The 17,639-nt window shown below is 47.7% G+C and overlaps 4 protein-coding genes and 1 long non-coding RNA gene across 7 annotated transcripts; 2 read left to right on the top strand and 3 right to left on the bottom strand.

The window, feature by feature from the left end:
- Nucleotides 1-184: 184 nt before the first annotated feature.
- xylb (xylulokinase homolog (H. influenzae)) lies at nucleotides 185-4,578 on the bottom strand. Of its 2 annotated transcripts, none has more exons than XM_062479455.1 (19): nucleotides 4,439-4,578; nucleotides 4,007-4,089; nucleotides 3,857-3,926; nucleotides 3,632-3,712; nucleotides 3,407-3,534; nucleotides 3,177-3,372; nucleotides 2,979-3,044; nucleotides 2,822-2,894; nucleotides 2,610-2,728; nucleotides 2,428-2,509; nucleotides 2,284-2,324; nucleotides 2,047-2,162; nucleotides 1,845-1,960; nucleotides 1,661-1,734; nucleotides 1,442-1,538; nucleotides 1,253-1,311; nucleotides 993-1,080; nucleotides 816-910; nucleotides 185-727 (listed from the first exon to the last, which is right to left on the bottom strand). In XM_062479455.1, exons 1-19 carry the CDS (start codon nucleotides 4,490-4,492, stop codon nucleotides 659-661), a joined length of 1,707 nt encoding a protein of 568 aa, XP_062335439.1. In that variant the 5' UTR covers nucleotides 4,493-4,578; the 3' UTR covers nucleotides 185-658. The 2 variants fall into 2 exon arrangements, with proteins under 2 accessions (XP_062335439.1, XP_062335440.1); XM_062479456.1 differs by having other exon boundaries at nucleotides 3,177-3,305; nucleotides 3,448-3,534.
- A 1,026-nt stretch (nucleotides 4,579-5,604) lies between these two features.
- LOC134034902 (uncharacterized protein C9orf152-like) lies at nucleotides 5,605-7,743 on the top strand. The gene is made up of 3 exons (XM_062479597.1): nucleotides 5,605-5,958; nucleotides 6,482-6,660; nucleotides 6,715-7,743. Exons 1-3 carry the CDS (start codon nucleotides 5,730-5,732, stop codon nucleotides 7,042-7,044), a joined length of 738 nt encoding a protein of 245 aa, XP_062335581.1. The 5' UTR covers nucleotides 5,605-5,729; the 3' UTR covers nucleotides 7,045-7,743.
- A 308-nt stretch (nucleotides 7,744-8,051) lies between these two features.
- On the top strand, nucleotides 8,052-13,545 carry nub1 (negative regulator of ubiquitin-like proteins 1). 2 transcript variants are annotated; one of them, XM_062480007.1, is made up of 15 exons: nucleotides 8,052-8,197; nucleotides 8,509-8,633; nucleotides 9,023-9,190; nucleotides 9,417-9,478; nucleotides 9,580-9,644; nucleotides 9,832-9,999; nucleotides 10,155-10,243; nucleotides 10,329-10,435; nucleotides 10,631-10,817; nucleotides 11,427-11,534; nucleotides 11,634-11,786; nucleotides 11,975-12,121; nucleotides 12,356-12,436; nucleotides 12,519-12,699; nucleotides 12,792-13,545. In XM_062480007.1, the coding sequence occupies exons 1-15, from the start codon at nucleotides 8,119-8,121 to the stop codon at nucleotides 12,950-12,952; spliced, it is 1,881 nt and encodes a 626-aa protein (XP_062335991.1). In that variant the 5' UTR covers nucleotides 8,052-8,118; the 3' UTR covers nucleotides 12,953-13,545. The 2 variants fall into 2 exon arrangements, with proteins under 2 accessions (XP_062335991.1, XP_062335992.1); XM_062480008.1 differs by lacking the exon at nucleotides 8,052-8,197 and adding an exon at nucleotides 8,209-8,419.
- A 227-nt stretch (nucleotides 13,546-13,772) lies between these two features.
- crygn2 (crystallin, gamma N2) lies at nucleotides 13,773-15,675 on the bottom strand. Its single transcript, XM_062479629.1, has 4 exons — nucleotides 15,553-15,675; nucleotides 14,515-14,763; nucleotides 14,199-14,344; nucleotides 13,773-14,000 (listed from the first exon to the last, which is right to left on the bottom strand). Exons 1-4 carry the CDS (start codon nucleotides 15,571-15,573, stop codon nucleotides 13,865-13,867), a joined length of 552 nt encoding a protein of 183 aa, XP_062335613.1. The 5' UTR covers nucleotides 15,574-15,675; the 3' UTR covers nucleotides 13,773-13,864.
- A 920-nt stretch (nucleotides 15,676-16,595) lies between these two features.
- Nucleotides 16,596-17,601, bottom strand: LOC134034922 (uncharacterized). The gene is made up of 2 exons (XR_009932287.1): nucleotides 17,402-17,601; nucleotides 16,596-17,070 (listed from the first exon to the last, which is right to left on the bottom strand). It is a non-coding gene; the product is annotated as an uncharacterized LOC134034922 (long non-coding RNA).
- Between the last annotated feature and the right edge of the window lie 38 nt (nucleotides 17,602-17,639).

Here is a 17,639-nt window from a genome sequence, read left to right as displayed (position 1 = left end):
GCAAAGAAAGACCAACACCTATAAATCTCTTCAAACTTTCCCACAAGGCACATTTCTGGGGTAGCAGGTGCATAAAGTACACCTAAATAAAGCAAGTCACCTTTGACCTTTGTATGAGCGTCCATATCACACATATCACTATCACAATAGGCTACTGAAAGGAGTTGCATCTCACATATATTTATATAGCACATTTCATACAAGAATTGCAGCTCAATGTGCTTTTATACATACATTTTATTGTTTGTGGATATCCAGGCTGCAGAATACAGGTGTGTGGTTAACCAGGTTCATCCTAACATTAGTAATTGTGGATCATGGACACTGGTGAGAACATCAGTGTTCTCACACAGAGAGGTAGAACATACAAAACATACACACACACACACACACACACACACACACACACACACACACACACACACACACACACAACCCTGAAATGACAAAAGTTGGTCCATCTCACAAGACTCATGTACAGACTGCATCAATCAATTAATCATACAACCAATAAATCAGTCAAGTTAACAACTTCCTTCCATCTAATGAGGCAGTTGGAATGACTTGAAAGACACTGCTGTGTTTTGTTCTTCCCTTGACAACATCTCCAATCAGTACAAAGACAGGACGTTGAGCTGAGCCGATTTGTCAAGCTGGGTCAGGGGTAGGACTCCTGTAGAATCTTCTTCTCCAACTCAGCGTAGCGCTTCAACAGTAGCTGGAACACCTGAAACACACACACACACAGCCAGTCAGCCAGCAATCCTAGATGTGTGTGTGTCTGTGAGAGAGAGAGAAAAACGAGTGGATGGTACCTCTTGTGAGCCAGGTGTGGGCGTCACAGCTAGTTTGGGTTCCGGAGCTTTCTGGACCACATCAGAGAACGAAACACCCTGGTCAGCAACCAAGCCTGAACACACACACATACTCAGATGGCATGTTTACGTTAAAAATTGAGGAGCCTCCTGATAGACACATAGGTCCGATCTCACCATGCAGGGCCCTGTATGCAGAACCCAGACAGGAAGAGTTGGCCACATCAATGGTGTAGACTGGTGCACTGAAAACATCTGACAAGACCTGGGGAGGGAGGACAGTAACTTACATGACCCAGGGTGGGACAGAGAGAGAGAGAGAGAGAGAGAGAGAGAGAGAGAGAGAGAGAGAGAGAGAGAGAGAGAGGGAGAGATACAGAGTGTTTGTACACCAGGATACAGTATATGTCCAGGTGGAAGGAAGTGACATCACTGACCTGCAGGATATCCTGATTGGAGGAGGCACCTCCCGTGGCCAGAACTCTGGTACCTGGAACTGAGAAAGGGAGTAGTAAAAATCCATAGTATTTCTCTGTGTGTCTCTGTAGACAGGGAGAGAAGAGACAGAGACAGAGGGGGAGAGACAGAGAGAATAGTACAAGGATTGGAGGAAGAACAGAACTAACTGATCCTGTAGCCCAGTCTCTCAGCATGTAGCCTCTTTGCCAGGAACTGACCCTCCAGGAGAGCTCTGATCTCTGTCTGGGGGGGGAACCCCGGAGCCTGCGGAGGAAAGAGAGAGGGGGGGGGGTCACAGGCTCTTAACTGACTCAGAAATATGGTCTGGTCTCTTGTCTCCTCATCCTTCCTTCCTAAGTCCTCTCCCGCCCCCTCCCCCGCCTCACCTCATTGCCGTCCTTGTCCAGTCTGTGAACTCCCATTGCTGATGGAGTGATCTCCATGGTGTCAAAATAAATCCCTGAAAACAGACCACACCCCCATGTCACACCACTGATCAATCACATTAGACAGCCTGAATGGCAAAACACGCAAGCAGTATACAGTACACCAAAATGCCATCACTGGTACCTATGTTGCCGTGGTTACCCGGAGGCGTGGACTGCAGGGCCAAGGAGAAAGCTTCCCATGATCCTCCAGCACACTCGTTCCTGATTCGTTCTCTGGTCAGGGAGCCGTTCTTGAAGCTGGAAACAGAGACACACACACACACCAGTCTCCACGAGTAACCCCTTGGAGCGAGTATGTGTGTGTGTTGTGTGTGTGTTTGTACCATATCAAGGCCATGTAGGACTGACAGTCTATAGGGTTGCAGAAAATGTGTCCCTCAATGGTTGGATGAGGTTCTGTGATCCACAGAAACACTGTGTCACTGGTGCCCAGACTCACCTACACACACACACACACATATATGTATGTATTAGATGGGATAGAGGACCACTTAAAGGAAAATTACATCACAAAGGGAGCAGCACTTAATTTTAAGACCAGACAGGTGGATGTGACTTACAGCAACGTCTCCTTCCTGTAGTCTCATCCCAGCCAGGGATCCTGCACAGGACAGAGCCAACAGGAAACAAGACATAAGACAGCCTTCATATAGCTTTCATGGGCCGAGACAAGACCACGACATGCAGGGCCACAGGGTTACTACCTGGGTTGTCTCCAGTGAAGGCCACCACTCTGCAGTCCTGTGAGAAGCCGTACCGAGACACGTAGTAGGACGAGACCGAGCCCTGAACAGAGACAACACACACCTCAGCTACAACAAGCAACCCTTCAACTCCTCACCCCACCCCTCCCACCCCCCAGCTCCCGCACTCCAGCCCCAGGTACCAGAACAGCAGTAGAAGACTGTGGATCTCCCAGCAGGTCCTGCAGGCCTGGTGCTACAGCCTCCAGGCAGCGTGGAGCCCAGGTCCTGGAAGTGATGTCCATCAGGTTCATACCAGAACCTGGACACAACACCCAGTTAGCTGGCCAACTCCTCACAGTCGGATCTAATGTGATCTAATCTAATGTCATAGGACTGACTTATCTGGACTGACCATCACTGTAATCTATTGCAGCATAGCCTCCGAGGAACAGCGACGCTGCAAAACTACTGACCAATGAAATTCTCTGAAATGATAATGAAGGAAAGGGAACACTTCAATGAGAGGGGCCCTTATGCATTCTTATTACATATAATAGTCACAATGTTACCTCGGTGTTTATGTATTGGTCAGTCTTGGTTTTGTGGATCTTGGCAATCTGATTTCCTGTGAAACGCTGTGACGAGAGAGAGATGGGTGAAAAAGATGATTCTCCAAAACTGTCAATCCGACCTTGATACATTCACATGTTCACATGCTCGCTCACTCACTCACTCACTCACTCACTCTCTCACGTCTCCATGCCTACCTCATAGGCTCTGGAGCCGGTGATATCAGCCAGCCTCTGAGCGCCCCCTACTGCTGCCTCCAAGTTCTGACACTGGTGTGTGGTGCTGGAGTCCATCCACACTGGGCTGTCTACCACTGAGAAGCTGCTCTGCAGACACACCACACACACACACACACAACTCCAGAAACACATAACTCTACAAATACAAATACAACTGTAAACACACACACATAACTCTACACTCACACACCTCATAGACCAACAGACAGACAGACAGACAGACGTCTACCTGCAGCAGCTGATGCAGACTCTTTCCAGGCTCCATCTGTCTAAGGGTCTGGCTGGATCCTCTCCTCCAGTACACACTGCCATGTTGCTGCACACACACACACACACACAGGGACATTAAAGGGATGTCAAATGGCCACCCTGGGGGAAGGGGCCACACATACAGGTCTACCTCCCACACTGACCTGGCCACTCCCAGAGAGGGCCTTCACATGGGAGAAGTGGAATCCATCGATTCTCATCTTCTCCAGAAGCAGGCCCAGGGCCTGGGACAGCAGGACACACAGTAAATAGGTGAAATCCCAAAGTTAATATTTTACCAACTCATACCTCGATTTTAGGTCTGAGACAGATGACAGATGAAGCGTCCAAGAGATTGGAGGGCAACTTTATGGAAGACACGACCCTACCTTCACCCACATAAGGACTGGGGAAGTGACCGTCAGTCTGTCAGCCTGGACATGGACTCCTCCTTGGGTCCTGGAAGAGAAAGGGGCAGAAAGGAGGTTATGAAACAATATTTCAACATCAATTTAAAACTGCTGCAGGTTAGTCATTACCTGAACTCGGGCAGCTCACGGTCAAACTGGACATTGTTCTGGTACACCACATTCAGCCCTCCGTCAATAGCCACAACCTTGAGCTGCAGACAGTCAGACCATATGGGTTAGCGACCTAAACTCACGCTATATACCTAAATGATGTCTGTTTATTTAGTTTACAAGACACACAACAACTATCTGTTTTGTTTGGGCTGTGTGCTGAATATGTGAGGGTCAGAAAAGTTGAAGCAGTAAAACGTTAATGAAACAGAGTGTCACTGCTGAAATTCACGTAGTGTAGACCCAGTAAATGAATACAGCTAGACTCAGCTGCTTTTTAGTTAGACTTCACGTACTTTTTCCGCATGCTCTGCTCATTTTCGACTAGGTGCTACTTGTGAAATTATTTGACACACATAACGCAGCAGGTGAACAGCAGTGTGCACATACCTGTTGAGTGCTGAAGTCAAATCCCAGGTACAGAGAATCCGAATTCTGCGCCATGGCAGACACCGACGTAAACAGTGAACTACTCCGAGATGATTTCCCCACGGGACGTGATGGGTTAAAGTTTTAAAGAGACCGTAACTTGAAAAATCTCCAGACTCGACTGCAGACATAGAAAGGGAGAGAGAGAGAAAGCGAGAAAGAGAAAGAGACAGAGACAAAGAGAGAGGAGAGAGAGAGAGAGGAGAGAGAGAGAGAGAGAGAGAGAGAGAGAGAGAGAGAGAGAGAGAGAGAGAGAGAGATTGCAGGCCTGTCTCTTGGCAGCAACAGGAAACTTGCGGAACAATTCATGGAAATGAAGGAATCCCATGGATCACTTTCATACAAAACAGGCTGATTCATCAGATATACCAATATAGTCATCATGAGATTTTTTTCGGTGAAAAAATGAAACGTTTTGTCGCCTATAAACATGTGTGTAATGTCCTCAGAGTTGTTTAGCAACACTAACAGTTCAATCCCAGTGGAATATCAATTTCTAAATTTGCAGCACCTACTTTCCAGCCAATTATGTTATGTAACAACTGTCAGAACGCTTCACATCTATCCATACCTTCCGTTCAGTATCAGGTGGCTGGGATACACCTGTGAAACACCTGTTCTAGGGCGGTTATACACCTTGTTCTACACTTGTGATATGGCGTACACACACCTGAGTAATGTCACCTGCTCTCCTGTCATCATTTAGTACCAGGACTCACCCTCTACTTCAACATCCTGCTGTGTCAACATATGGCTTTCAAACTATAGCAACACCAGTATACTCTCTTTCTGGTCCGCCCTCTCTAATGAACTTTTTCTTTTTTCCCTCTCTCCTATTAAATCATCAAACATGTTTTAAACCACATTAACCACATGCCTCTAGGTAAGACAGCTTTTAAACACAGGTTATACAAATGCAATTACTTTATCTGGCACTCATTAGGATTATACTAAAACTGGTTGAGGTAAGGTGCAGATTTATTGAACTGTATCTTCATTATTTTCCCCTCCTCCTTTAGATAACTGTTTCCACCTCTTGCAAGAGAGTAAACTAGCGAAAAAACTGTAAACGTTTCTGTTTTCACAGGAAAGGTCCACCTTCAATTGTCCTCAAATGTTTGCACATCATTCAGCCCAGAACACCACACTGTAAAGAGAGCCTGGCTCAAGACAGAGCTAAGGACAAAATATTCTGCCTTATCTTTTACAGATGTGAAATAAAATCTATACTCGGGCCAATGCAAACAGGATAATGTCTTGCTGCTGTTCAGATTCGTCGTGTTCCTGGGAACCTATTAGATCACGGAATATTATTAGAGGTGAAGCTGCCACCGGGGACGTGAGTCGCCTCGTGGACGAGGACAACCAAACTGAATCGACGGAGGAGCGGAGCAGAATGGATATAACGTTGCTCAGAGAACAGTACCGGTGCACCAGAGAAAAGCAAAAGCGACAAACTCAGGTGGTTTTATTTAGACAAGGTAAGTTTGCTGTTAGTAGGGTATGTACTTAATTAGATGTGTGATTTGAGCACGTTGTGCGCAACTTCATGTTGTGTCTGAAAGTTGGGCGTCGATTTCCAGGTTGCTTAGCATAGGGCAAACGCTACAAAGCAGTTAGGCTATCGCTTTTATGATTTTTAACAAGTGCTTAACTAAATGCATTTCTTAAGATACATTAAAAGGTGTCACAGAACAAATTTGACATGCCTCAATCCAGCTTTGTTATTAATGGTGTCGAATTGATTTTCAAATTGACGTTTTTGTGTAAGCCAGTATTTTCGCGTCTTAAACAGGAAGCTTTTGTCTGACCCAAGGCCTATTTAATACTCACCAATTATGCCGCATTTGTCCCTCCCAATCTCTACCCCCCCCCCCCCCCCACACACACACACACACACACACACACTCTGCACATATAACTCCTGAATGTATGCACACATCCATCATCCTCTGCCCACACATCCTGCACACATCCCTCACCCTCAATTCCCCCTGTCCCCAGCCCCAGTAGTGGAGACAGATGGATGCTCCATGGTCAGTGTGGTCCCATTTAGCCAGGGGAGTGGGGAGGATTCCACTGAGAGGTGGGGGCTCCCAAACCAGGACTCCCAGTCCCCCTCCTCTGTCGACATGGAGAAGGGCCCCTGGCACTCACACCTAGGCATGCACAGACGGACCTGCCTGGTCAACAACGCCCCCATGCAACAAACCACCTTCAATCCCAGCTGTCCCAGCGTTGTCTCTTCCACGCCCTGTTCCTCCCCGTCCCCCCTGTCAGAGGGTCAGTCCCGGGGCTCGGCTGGGGAGCTGACTCCCTCTGGGGCTTCAACCTCTGGATCTTCTGAAGAGCTGGACAGCGGAGTGTCTGGAGGATCCAGCAGGAAGTCCTCTGCTCCGGCTGTCCTGTCCAGGCAGCTGAGCTTTGGCAGCCATCATTCTCGGGGTGGTGGGGCCCACCCGCTCGGCCCCTCCTCTGCTTCACCCCACCATTACCCCTTCCCACAGAGGAAGACACTGACCAAGTCTGAGGCAGCTAAAAGGCTGGGATTGTACTCTTCCTTTTAGCCCCACTCACCAGAGAATTCTACCTGCTGGGAAGACCGTTGAAGGGGACAACTCCAGTGGAAGACTGTGTGGCAAAGCACCTTATATAACTGTATGCATATATGTGTATATAAATGTAGGTATATATGTATGAATGCACTTGCTCTATGGATTAATACTATATAAATTGGACTAGCCATTGTCTGTAGCTGGTAGGTTCCAATGAGGCTGTCTCTATGATGTGTCATTTGATTACCTAGTCTTGTTGGATGTTGTCATATGACTCAAACAGGTTTTCATAGGAATAAATCCATGTTTCACACTTAACCTCCATTAAAGGACTGAACTGTGACCTATGACCTCTGGACCTTCCTGGTTTCAGGCCTCTTGTTGTCACACACACACACCACTGGTAACCTGCTGTTAACACTGTTCTGTATTAAATATCCACATAAATATTACTGCATCTAGGTTCAAGCGCTGGTGTAGGACTGCTTTTGTTTGTCAGACTCTGAAGTTGCATAACACTTCCTGGTTCTGTGTCCTGCTAGGTTGGGGTATGCTATCTGGTAGTACCTTAGATGCAGGTAGTCATGGAGACTGATGGAATGTGTACCGCCCCAACTGGCTTGTCGAGGAAGTTATCATGACCTCTGGTCCAGACTATAAATGTTTAGATAAAGGTGAAGTTGTTTAACTTGCATTGTTATAGGTGTGATTTAACGTGTTGTCATCATGATCATGTTGTTGGGCTGAAAAGCTGATTGACAACTTGACAATGGAGGGAAAATAGGAAGTTCTGTATCCTTCACACTGAGTTGAGGCACCAGTATACTTTCCAAACAGCCTAGCGTGCTAAATACCCTCACTATGGGGTTAGCGAAGTCTATATTTAAAACATAGGAATCCAACATGAAATATTGTATTTTTTTCTTTTTCTTTGCATAATTATTTTATTCAGGAATGAAATTAATACATCCATAAACCCATAGAAATGTGCTAGAAAGATACTAGAAAAGAACGGTACTAGAAAGAACCACGCATCTGCATGTTGTGGCGTTTGTTCCCAGTAGAAGGAAGATTGGACCATGCGAAATGCCGTACTGCGGAAGAAGTCAGTGCGACAAAAACAAAACAACACATTCGTCACAGACGCACGTTCTTCCGACAAAAGGTAATGTAGTCAGTCATTCAGCTATATTTCGCCGTGTACTCAATTCCTTCTGTGTAAGACTAATTTTCAGTTAAAACTATCACTGTCAGCTAATGTCAAATAGTTAGAATATAACTATATGACTATGATGTTTGAGAGTCCTTTCTGAAAAGCAAGTGTCCCAGTTAGCAAACTCCATGCTAACGAAGTCTAGTACGTAACGCTTCAGTTCAGTGGGAACAGGTGCTTTTTATATCTCCTATTAACAACGTCAGCAGAATTTCCGGGTCTTTCATGGTTCATTTTCAGTTTCTCTTTTGTGTCCTCCACAGTTTGGAGAATGGCGGAGCAACACATCCAAGCAAAGCTGATCAACCATCTGAAGCAAGATAAAATACAGCTGTGGAATCCACCGTACACCTCCGAAGACAACAAACCCGGACTCCAGCCGCTAAAGGTAGCTAGCTATGTACCTCAGCTATCCGTCCTGAATGTCGGGTGAAGTGGCCTCAATCAACTTTGCAGACTAACCTAATACGATTAACCCTTGTGTTATCTTCGGGTCGTTCTGACCCATCAGTCATTGTGACCCACCGTCGTATTGCGACAACTTTACCGCATACAAAAACAAAGTGAAGCATTTTCTTTTAACCGTTGGGCTGTCTCAGACCCCCCACATTGCGAAGGTTAAAAGAAAATTATTTTTATTTGGTTTTGTATTGGGTAAAATTGGGTAAACACAACGATGGTTCGTTATGAACCTTTGGGTCATGTGACCCGAAGGCAGCACGAGGGTTAAGCCCTATTATATTTTGAACTCAATGTCTGTCTTTTCCGTGTGTGCAGGAGCTGGCTGAGCGCTATGCTCCCGTTGTGTGTTTTTCGGTGGAAGAGGTAGAGGAAGCTCTGGAGAACATCAGGGGTCTGGCCGTGAAGAAAGGAATGGGGAACAGGACATACAGAGAGACCTGTGTGGCCACCCTGGAACTACTGCTACCCAGGGATGCCAGGAAGGTGAGAGAACGAGAAAGAAAAACGGAATGAAGATGTTGGGTGGTGTTTGTGTAAGAGAGACAATTGGGGGGGGGGGGGGGGGGAAGAGAAAGCAAAACAAAGAAAAGGAGAGAGACAGCTGCAGATGAGGGAAAAATAAACTGAAAAGAGATACAATTTTCTGCGTGTGTGTGAGAGAGAGTCATATGGTTGCTAACTAACCAAACCTTTTGTTTCCCCTACTCAGGATTCCAAAAAGAACTATCTGGAGACCAGACTGGATGTCCTGACCCAGTCTGTGATGGACAGGTGAGCAGCAGCTGGCCTGGTTACAGCAGAAGACTGTCAGCTTAGTGTGCGGTCAGTGTCACAGCCATTCTGTTACTCTGTACGGTTTGTTTTCCCTGCAGGATTGCTGAGATTCACGGCCTACAGTACATCAAGCTGATCTTAAATGGGAAGGAACTGCTGCCGGGTAAAGTCACTGTTATACTAATAGCATCTGCGAAGACGTACATACATAATACAATGTTAAGTTCTCACTCTCTTCTACCTTTCATTCTCTCTCTCATTCTCTCTCTCTCTCTCTCTCTCTCTCTCTCTCTCTCTCTCTCTCTCTCTCTCTCTCTCTCTCTCCCCCCCCCCTCCCTCCACCCCCACAGAGAAGCATCTGAATGAGCAGAATGTGAAGAACAACAGTAAGGTAATGGTACTGAGGGTGAGTGAACCACAGAAGAAGAAGCAGATGGCAGATGAGGAGGAGAAGAAGAAGACTCAGAACGAGAGCGTTCAGAGGACCCAGAAAGGCTTCCAGATCCTCTCAGAGAGAGGTGAGTCCAAACAAAGGTCACCTCTACCTCCTAACTTATCTCCTAAGGGAGGTGAGATCACTGTAGTGTTCTCCTGAGTTTGGGGGCGTGTCTGGGGGCGTGTATGGGGGCGTGTCTGGAGGCGTGTCAGTATTCTTGTGGTGTGCTGTCCTCAGATGGCAGTGAAGACCCAGCTACCACACCCTTCCTGGAGATAGCAGACCAGAAGGGCAACCCTCTCAACATCCCTCACAGCGAGAAGAAGGTACACACACACACACACACGATTGAATGGTTTAACATAAGGATCAGTTGCTAAATGTTTATGAGGAATGTGTGTGTGTGTCTAGGCTCTGATCCTGGCCATGGGATTCCACGAGAAGGGCCGAGCGCTGTTGAAGAGGAAGCAGTATGAAGCTGCACTATGTCACCTGCTGCAGGCTGATGACCAGTTTAAGTAAGTCTCTGTTATTAATGAATCAATCATACATAGTCTGGGTCAACCCAGTGTTAATAAGTGTAATCAGTGTAAATAAAGTCAGCTATAGTTTGTTACAGTAAGCTCTTGTAGTATGTCCCTACAGCTATAAAATCTTCTACTTTTACATTTTTTACATCTCTTTTACGTCTCTCTCTCTGTCTGTCTCTGTAGTCACTGCGGCTCCGCTCTGCTGGGTACAGTGGATAACTATGCAGTACTGCAGCTGGACATCGTGTGGTGCTATCGAGCGCTGGAGGCCCTGAGCTGTCTGGATGACGGCAGGCAGCGGTTACAGAGGGCAGAGGACTGCTTCCTCAAGTGTTATGGAGAACGGCAACAGAGGCTGCTGCAAATCAAGGTGTGAAGACTCCTCTGCTTCACCCTCACACCCTGCCTTCACCCTCACATTCACCCTCACACCCTGCCATCACATTCACCCTCACACCCTGCCCGCACCCTCACATTCACCCTCACACCCTGCCCTCACCCTCACATTCACCCTCACACCCTGCCCTCACCCTCACATTCACCCTCACACCCTGCCCTCACATTCACCCTCACACCCTGTCCTCACATTCACCCTCACACCCTGCCCTCACCCTCACATTCACCCTCACACCCTGCCCGCACCCTCACATTCACCCTCACACCCTGCCCGCACCCTCACATTCACCCTCACACCCTGCCTTCACCCTCACACCCTGCCCTCACATTCACCCTCACACCCTGCCCTCACAATCACCCTCACACTCTGCCCTCACATTCACCCTCACATTCACCCTCACACCCTACCCTCACATTCACCCTCACACCCTGCCCTCACATTCACCCTCACACCCTGCCCTCACATTCACCCTCACACCCTGCCCTCACATTCACCCTTACACCCTGCCTCACCTTCAGATTCACCGTCACATGCTGGATAGCAGGGTGATACAGTGAGTGAGGTGGTTATGTGTGTTTCCAGGGTAACACAGGAAGTGAGGACGTGTTGTTCCTGAGGATGTACCTCCTCCAGAGTCTTCTCTTCTTTCTGGACGGGCAAGAGCGAGACGCTGCCCTCACACTACAGAAGGTATACACGACAACATACTACCAAGCACTGGGATTACCTCACATTACCACACCCAACCCCACAGGACTGCACCCTAACACAGACCGTGTTGTTCCCCAGGCGGAGGACCTGTACAGGCGTTTAGTCACGGACCCAGACCTGATGACACAGCTGCTGGCTCTTGGCTTCTCTGAGCGGGAGGCTCGCCTGGGCCTGCGGGCCTGCCAGGGCAACGTCAACCAGGCCGCCATGCACATCAGCAACAGGAGACAGGTAGGCAAGGAACTGAAAGAACTACAACGCCTCTTCCTGTTTCCCCTGATTCTCCTGCTCCTCCTTTCCATCCTCTCATTTCTACTTGCTCTTCTATATTTTATCTTTTGGGTCCACCTATTCGATGTGTACTACATCCCTGTGTTTGTGTGTGTGTGTGTGTGTGTGTGTGTCCGTGTCCCTCTCAGGAGCGTGATGAGATGAAGAGGGAAGAGAGGGAGAAGAGGAGGAGGCGAGTGGAGGCTATCTCCACCCTGAGAGAGCTGGGCTACTGTAAGAGAGATGCAGCTGTAGCCCTCCAGCAGGCAGACGGAAACGTGGACCAGGCCTACCAGGTCAGACTCCTGGCTTTTACTGTCTTCTCCTTGCCTCATATCCTCTCTAATGACTAGAAGGCCAGCAGAGGACTCTACTCTATTGACCGTCTACAGCTATGCAGTCCACTGGCTGCATAGTGTTTCAATTGTGTCTCAGTAGCGTTTTGTTCTGCTGTGTTTTGTGTTTCTTCTGTGCCAATTGGCTGTATTTACCCTGATGATTCTGATTGGTCCTTGCTGCTCCTCCCTCAGATTCTCCTTGACTCCGCCCAGGCGGACCAGTCCACTAATAACAACTTAGAGGAGCCTGTCAGTCAAGACCTGGTGGAACAGGTAAGGACACGCCCCTCAGAACTAGCTTCTGCCTTATCTTCCTCTGTGTGTGGCCTGTGACCCGTCCCGTGCCTCGCTCCAGCTCCAGTACCTGGGCTTCGGCAGGGAGGCGTCTGAGGCGGCGCTGAGGCTGGTGGGGGGGGACATCCCAGAGGCCACCAGGCTGCTGCTGGACCACGGCGGGGTGATCCCCCCAGAGCTGCTCTCCCCCTCCCCACCCTCCTCCGCCTCTGATGAAGCCAGCACATCCACCGACTCTGCAGGTACACAGCACACAGACAGACAGACACACACAGGCCTTCCACAGTTCCACCAGGTACCTGGCACGTTCAGGATTCTACTGTGTGTGTTGCAGGCTCCACCAGTGTGTCACAGAGCCTGATGGATGTGGACCTGGTGAATGAGGTTCTGGAGGACATTCCCAGACATGAGGAGGATTATCTGGACCTCACCCTGGAGGAGGAGATGGACCTCATAGGCCAGATGAAATCCTTGCTGAACAGGATTGGAAGCTGAACACACACACACATGTGCACGCACACACACACCTCGTGACTCTGCCTTCTAGCAATAAATCTAAATGTTCACCTGTTCTGTCCTGTTTCAGACCTTGGTCCTGTTTGAACACTCTTAAAGATGCCTCAAATCCTCCTCCCTCCCTTCTTTCCTTCCTTCCTTCCTCCCTTCTCTCTTTCCCTCCCTCTCTCCCTCCCTTCCTGCTTGTGTTCAGGCAGTGTCTGTTAGAAACGATTCTCTCAGTAGTCTGGTTTGATCTCTTCTGTGTTTCTGCATCTGCAGTCCTCCATGTGAGAAAATGTCAAATTAGTAAAAAAATTAATAAAATATATACAGTTATTTTATAAAACTGTATAATCATATCCTGACATCTAAAGCTTTTTTGTGTTTTTCAACAATTTCAGTTTTTTAATGGAGGTCGTGCTGTGTTTTAGTTTTTCAGTTCTATTATGATGAGTGATGTCATAGTTCATGCTGCCTTTCATTTCATTCACATTTGATTGGTAGAAGTCTTCTCATGTTCAATAAAACCTGGTTTGGCTAATTGGAATATGCGTAAGCCTTCTTTTACACCACAGTTGAGTGACTTCACAGCCAGTGTTGGGGAGAGTTGTGTGGTTGGGACGGCCACCTCAGCTAGTAGACTGAAGGGCTTCCAGTCTGAGGTGGTCAGGTAGGATCTAAGATCAGAAGGTGTGTTTTGAATTCTTGAAACTCAATTGTGGTTCATCCAGAACTGTGCGGAAGAACTCCCACTCCCATAATCCTTTCTCACATGAAACGAACACAGGGTAATGTAATAAAAAAAGGCATTATAGTATTTTTTTGTTTTTTTTTCAACATTTTATTTTAAATCAGAGCGATAAAAGTCACAGTCCGTGGCGGGGGAGCAGGGGGGGTCGGGGTCAGGGTTTAGAAGTAGTTGACGACCCTACGGATGGACTGGATGTTGGGGTTCTGGGCCTGCCACTCGTTGTGGCTGCAGTAGTTTCCTCTCTCCACAATGTACATACGACCACGGAAGTTAGGCTCCTCATACATCACCCAGCTGCAGAGGAGAACACACACAGTTAACATGGTTCATATCTGTCAGACCTCGTGCTGGTGGGGCTTTATGCGTGTGTGAATGTACATGTTTTTGGGGGGGATGTGTGTATGAGTCAGTGCTTGTGTTTGTGTGCTTGTGTGTATGAGTCAGTGCTTGTGTGTGTGTGTATAATTCAGTGTGTGTGTGTGTCTGACTCACGCTCCGTCTCCGTAGACCCTGATAGAGTTGATGCAGTTCTTGGAGAAACCACGACTCTGGAGGAAGGGACAGTCGTCACAGATCTCTACACACTGGCCAGAGTAGTTACAGGCCTCGAACAGCTCCATCCTGTAGTGCTCTCCATGCTGGTGGACGAAGAGAGAGAGACCGAGTGAGGGGAGACAACTTGTGGTACTTCTAACAATATATATTTTTAAAGAAACAATTCAGGATGATAGTGTGCGTGTCATTTCAGGAGGTCCATCCAGCTTCCTCTCCAGCCTCATCATCCCAACCTGCTCCCCATGTCTCTCACCATCCTGATAGGCTTGCAGGAGCCCATGTGGTCGTTGTGGGAGTTCCAGCGCTGGAACTCGGGGTACTCTCCATGCTCCAGGATGTACTGCTGGCCCCTGAAGTCAGGGTGGTCGTAGCAGATGAAGGCTCCACTCTCCACACGGATGGAGTTGACCCTGTTCATGAAGCCACGGTCCTGGAAGTTGTCACACTCCCCTCTGACCTCCAGCTTCCTGCCAGTGAAGCATTTGCCCTCGTAAAAGGTGATCTGAGGAGATGGGTAAGAGGAAGGGTGAGAAGGAGAGGAGAGGGGGGAGAAGATGGAAGGGTTTGTATAAGTTTACACGTTTTGTAAATTCTCACATTCAAACAGAATAAATGTACACACACACACACACACACACATAAAGACACCATACACAAACACATGCGCACCGACCATACACACCAGTGTGTGGTGGTTAAGGTGAAATACGTGTTGTGCTGTTGACTTGCCCCTGGGTGGCAGTATTGTGTGAGTGGTCAGGAGCAACCGGGAGTTAAGGCTAGCTGTCCGCACAGCAGACACAACAGTATCTCACAACTGACCAAACTAAATGTATGATTCTTTCAAATGCGATTTTTAGAGCCGTCCTCTAATCAAAGATAAGGATGTTATTTTAAAAAATCCTCTTTTAACCCTTATGAAACAAAACAGACAAACCTGTAAGCAAAACATCCATCTCAGCCATAGTTCCAGCCATCTTTCCCTCTTCAACTCTCCCATCACACTCATACATTTGTGGGACCCTCTTCTCTCTCCTCTCTCCTCCATTCTCTGGTCATTTCAGCTCACATCCCTCTATCTTTCTCTCTTCTGCAGTGTGTGTTGCAGTGGTCCAACAGGCAGATAAATGTCAGATAAATCAATACTGACCTATACACCAGCTCTCCTTTCACTACATTCCCTCCATCCTTTCATTTTTCACTGCTTCTCCACAGGTAAGTGAGGCTAATCTAGTGGTGCTAGTTGTCTCGCTGGCCTGCAGTATGTGTGTGTTCATATAGACCCACTCACCTTTCCAGAGTACTGCGACATTTTCCTGGATGCTATCCAACTCACCACAAGTAAGAAAGTGTAACAGCGAAAAAGTTGGACACCTCAATTTATACGGGCGAGCGCGTGCATGGGGCTATCGCGAGGCAGGAGGTACAAAGAGCCCACAATGGAGGGCTTAAAGCGAGTGCTGGGTGGGCACATTCTGTTCAAGCCCAGTGCTGATGCTGGTGGTTTGACCCCCAAAGGACAGAGCACGGCAGCAACAAAGAAATCTGCTAGGATGGGGCTTTGTGGCATTAAAGGGGGGGGGGGGGGGGCTTCTACTATGGTTTGGTGTCTGCACTGTATGGAGGGGGCTTGGTGTGTGTGATGTAACCATAGTAACCAGGTGTAATAGTTGTACTACACGCTCACACTTTTTGTCTATCTGGGAGTTACTATGAGCTGCCAGACTAAATTATCTGTATGCGTGTGTTCATGGACAGCAGGTGATTATGTCATCACCTGCCCGTCATCCCAGTCAGACGTGAAATATTTGAACTGGAGGTAGCACATAATGTTGTCATAGGTATCCTACCCACCTACCCACCTGCTTAAATGTTCACTGTATGCACCTGCCCACCAAAGTAAATTCCTTGTTTGTGACCGATTAAACACAATTCTGATTCTATCCCTTTACAGTTTCCTAGAAGAACTGCCGGATCCTGCTAGTGCTTCTACTGAGCCGGAGGAAGGCAACGCAGCAACAGCACTTAGAGACAATATTGATTTACACAGCAGTTTTAATGGGATGGACATACTTTAATCTTTATACTACGTAGCAGTAAAACGAAACCCAGGATATAGAAGCTGTGCCAGAGACCGGGATAGAGGCTACAGTATGTTAGAGGCTGGGGCAATTACTACAGTATGTTAGAGGCCAGGGTAGATGCTGTTATAGGCTAGAGTAGAGGCTGAGTTAGAGGCTAGGGTTAAGGCTGTTAAAACATCAGGTAGAGGCTGTGTGTTATCTTATTGGATGACTTCATCCTTAACATCGTCACAAGGACAACAACACTCTGTACTGAAACAATAAGCTCCTTTAATGAAAACAGTCAAAGTAAAATGGAAGGTTCTACTGTGAAGGGTAGGGACAGGGTAAGGCCCACAGCTGGCATTAGTAGTGCCATAGTAGTGCCCCCCCCTTCCCCCAAAAAACAACAGCCTGGAGAATGGAAAACAATTACAACAAATATATTCTTTTTTTCTTCTTTTTTTTTACACATTGTTTAAAAATGAAAAACAAAGTTATTTTCTTTCTTTTATCATTTTTGACAGAAGGAATATGGCAGGCAGCCAGTCAGTTCAAGTGCAGGGATGTCCCAGTGTCTGGGTGAGGGGAAGGGGGGGGGGGGGTAGAGAGTCCAGGAGTGGGTTAGAGGCCTTAAGGGTCAGAGGTCAGGTCTACATCAAGGAGCAGGATGTCCGACCCTGCGGGGCTCCTCTCTCCATCTTCTCCATCTCCACGATGGTCCTCTTAAACACCTCTACCGCCGTCTGACACACAAACGCACGCACACACGCCACAGGTAAGAATTAATGTCATACTACAACCTTACAAGAGGCCTGATGACAATATGACCCAGCAGCTGACATCAACCCTATGTCCATCAGGGTATGCTCTTTGGGTGCTGTGTGTGTGTGTGTATGTGTATGTGAGTGTGAAGAATATGTATTCCTGGTGGTGACTGCTAGGTTTAAGCTAATTGTAGAGTAAGGCTGAAATATTCAATTAGCAGCTCTCTCTTTTTCTGGGTCTCTCCCTAGGGGTCTCTCTCTCGATGGGTCGACTGGATAAAACAGGCATTTCTACCCAATAGGAAATCACCTGGTTCTCCTTGGCTGAGGACTCCATGAAGGCAGCGTTCCATGACTCCGCCAGAGCCTTCCCTCCTCACAGCTGATTACCCTGCAGACAGACAGGTTAGGCGTCAGACAGGCTAGCAGAGAGAGAGGTCAGTAGAGAGTCAGGCTGACACACAGACAGGTCAACAGTGTACATGTGAGAGGGGACTGGGGGACTGTTTCCCAGGCACGTGTCAGTCCAGGCACACTGGCACCTTTTC

This window comes from Osmerus eperlanus, chromosome 15 (assembly GCF_963692335.1).
Source record: "Osmerus eperlanus chromosome 15, fOsmEpe2.1, whole genome shotgun sequence".
Taxonomy (NCBI): domain Eukaryota; kingdom Metazoa; phylum Chordata; class Actinopteri; order Osmeriformes; family Osmeridae; genus Osmerus; species Osmerus eperlanus.
This window is presented reverse-complemented; position numbering and strand designations above follow the sequence as displayed.

Coding starts and splice junctions, on each gene's coding strand:
- xylb (XM_062479455.1), bottom strand. CDS start 4,492: ATGGCGCAGAATTCGGATTCTCTGTACCTGGGATTTGACTTCAGCACT. Junction 1,312..1,441: donor GAGACTGGGCTACAGGATCA/GTTAGTTCTGTT, acceptor TCCCTTTCTCAG/TTCCAGGTACCAGAGTTCTG. Junction 728..815: donor CCACACCTGGCTCACAAGAG/GTACCATCCACT, acceptor TGTGTGTTTCAG/GTGTTCCAGCTACTGTTGAA.
- LOC134034902 (XM_062479597.1), top strand. CDS start 5,730: ATGTCTTGCTGCTGTTCAGATTCGTCGTGTTCCTGGGAACCTATTAGA. Junction 5,959..6,481: donor GGTGGTTTTATTTAGACAAG/GTAAGTTTGCTG, acceptor CCCTGTCCCCAG/CCCCAGTAGTGGAGACAGAT. Junction 6,661..6,714: donor GCATGCACAGACGGACCTGC/CTGGTCAACAAC, acceptor AGCTGTCCCAGC/GTTGTCTCTTCCACGCCCTG.
- nub1 (XM_062480007.1), top strand. CDS start 8,119: ATGCCGTACTGCGGAAGAAGTCAGTGCGACAAAAACAAAACAACACAT. Junction 9,645..9,831: donor TGGGAAGGAACTGCTGCCGG/GTAAAGTCACTG, acceptor CCACCCCCACAG/AGAAGCATCTGAATGAGCAG. Junction 11,787..11,974: donor ACATCAGCAACAGGAGACAG/GTAGGCAAGGAA, acceptor TGTCCCTCTCAG/GAGCGTGATGAGATGAAGAG.
- crygn2 (XM_062479629.1), bottom strand. CDS start 15,573: ATGTCGCAGTACTCTGGAAAG. Junction 14,764..15,552: donor TGTCGCAGTACTCTGGAAAG/GTGAGTGGGTCT, acceptor CCATCTCCTCAG/ATCACCTTTTACGAGGGCAA. Junction 14,001..14,198: donor AGGGTCTACGGAGACGGAGC/GTGAGTCAGACA, acceptor TCTCCTCTGCAG/CTGGGTGATGTATGAGGAGC.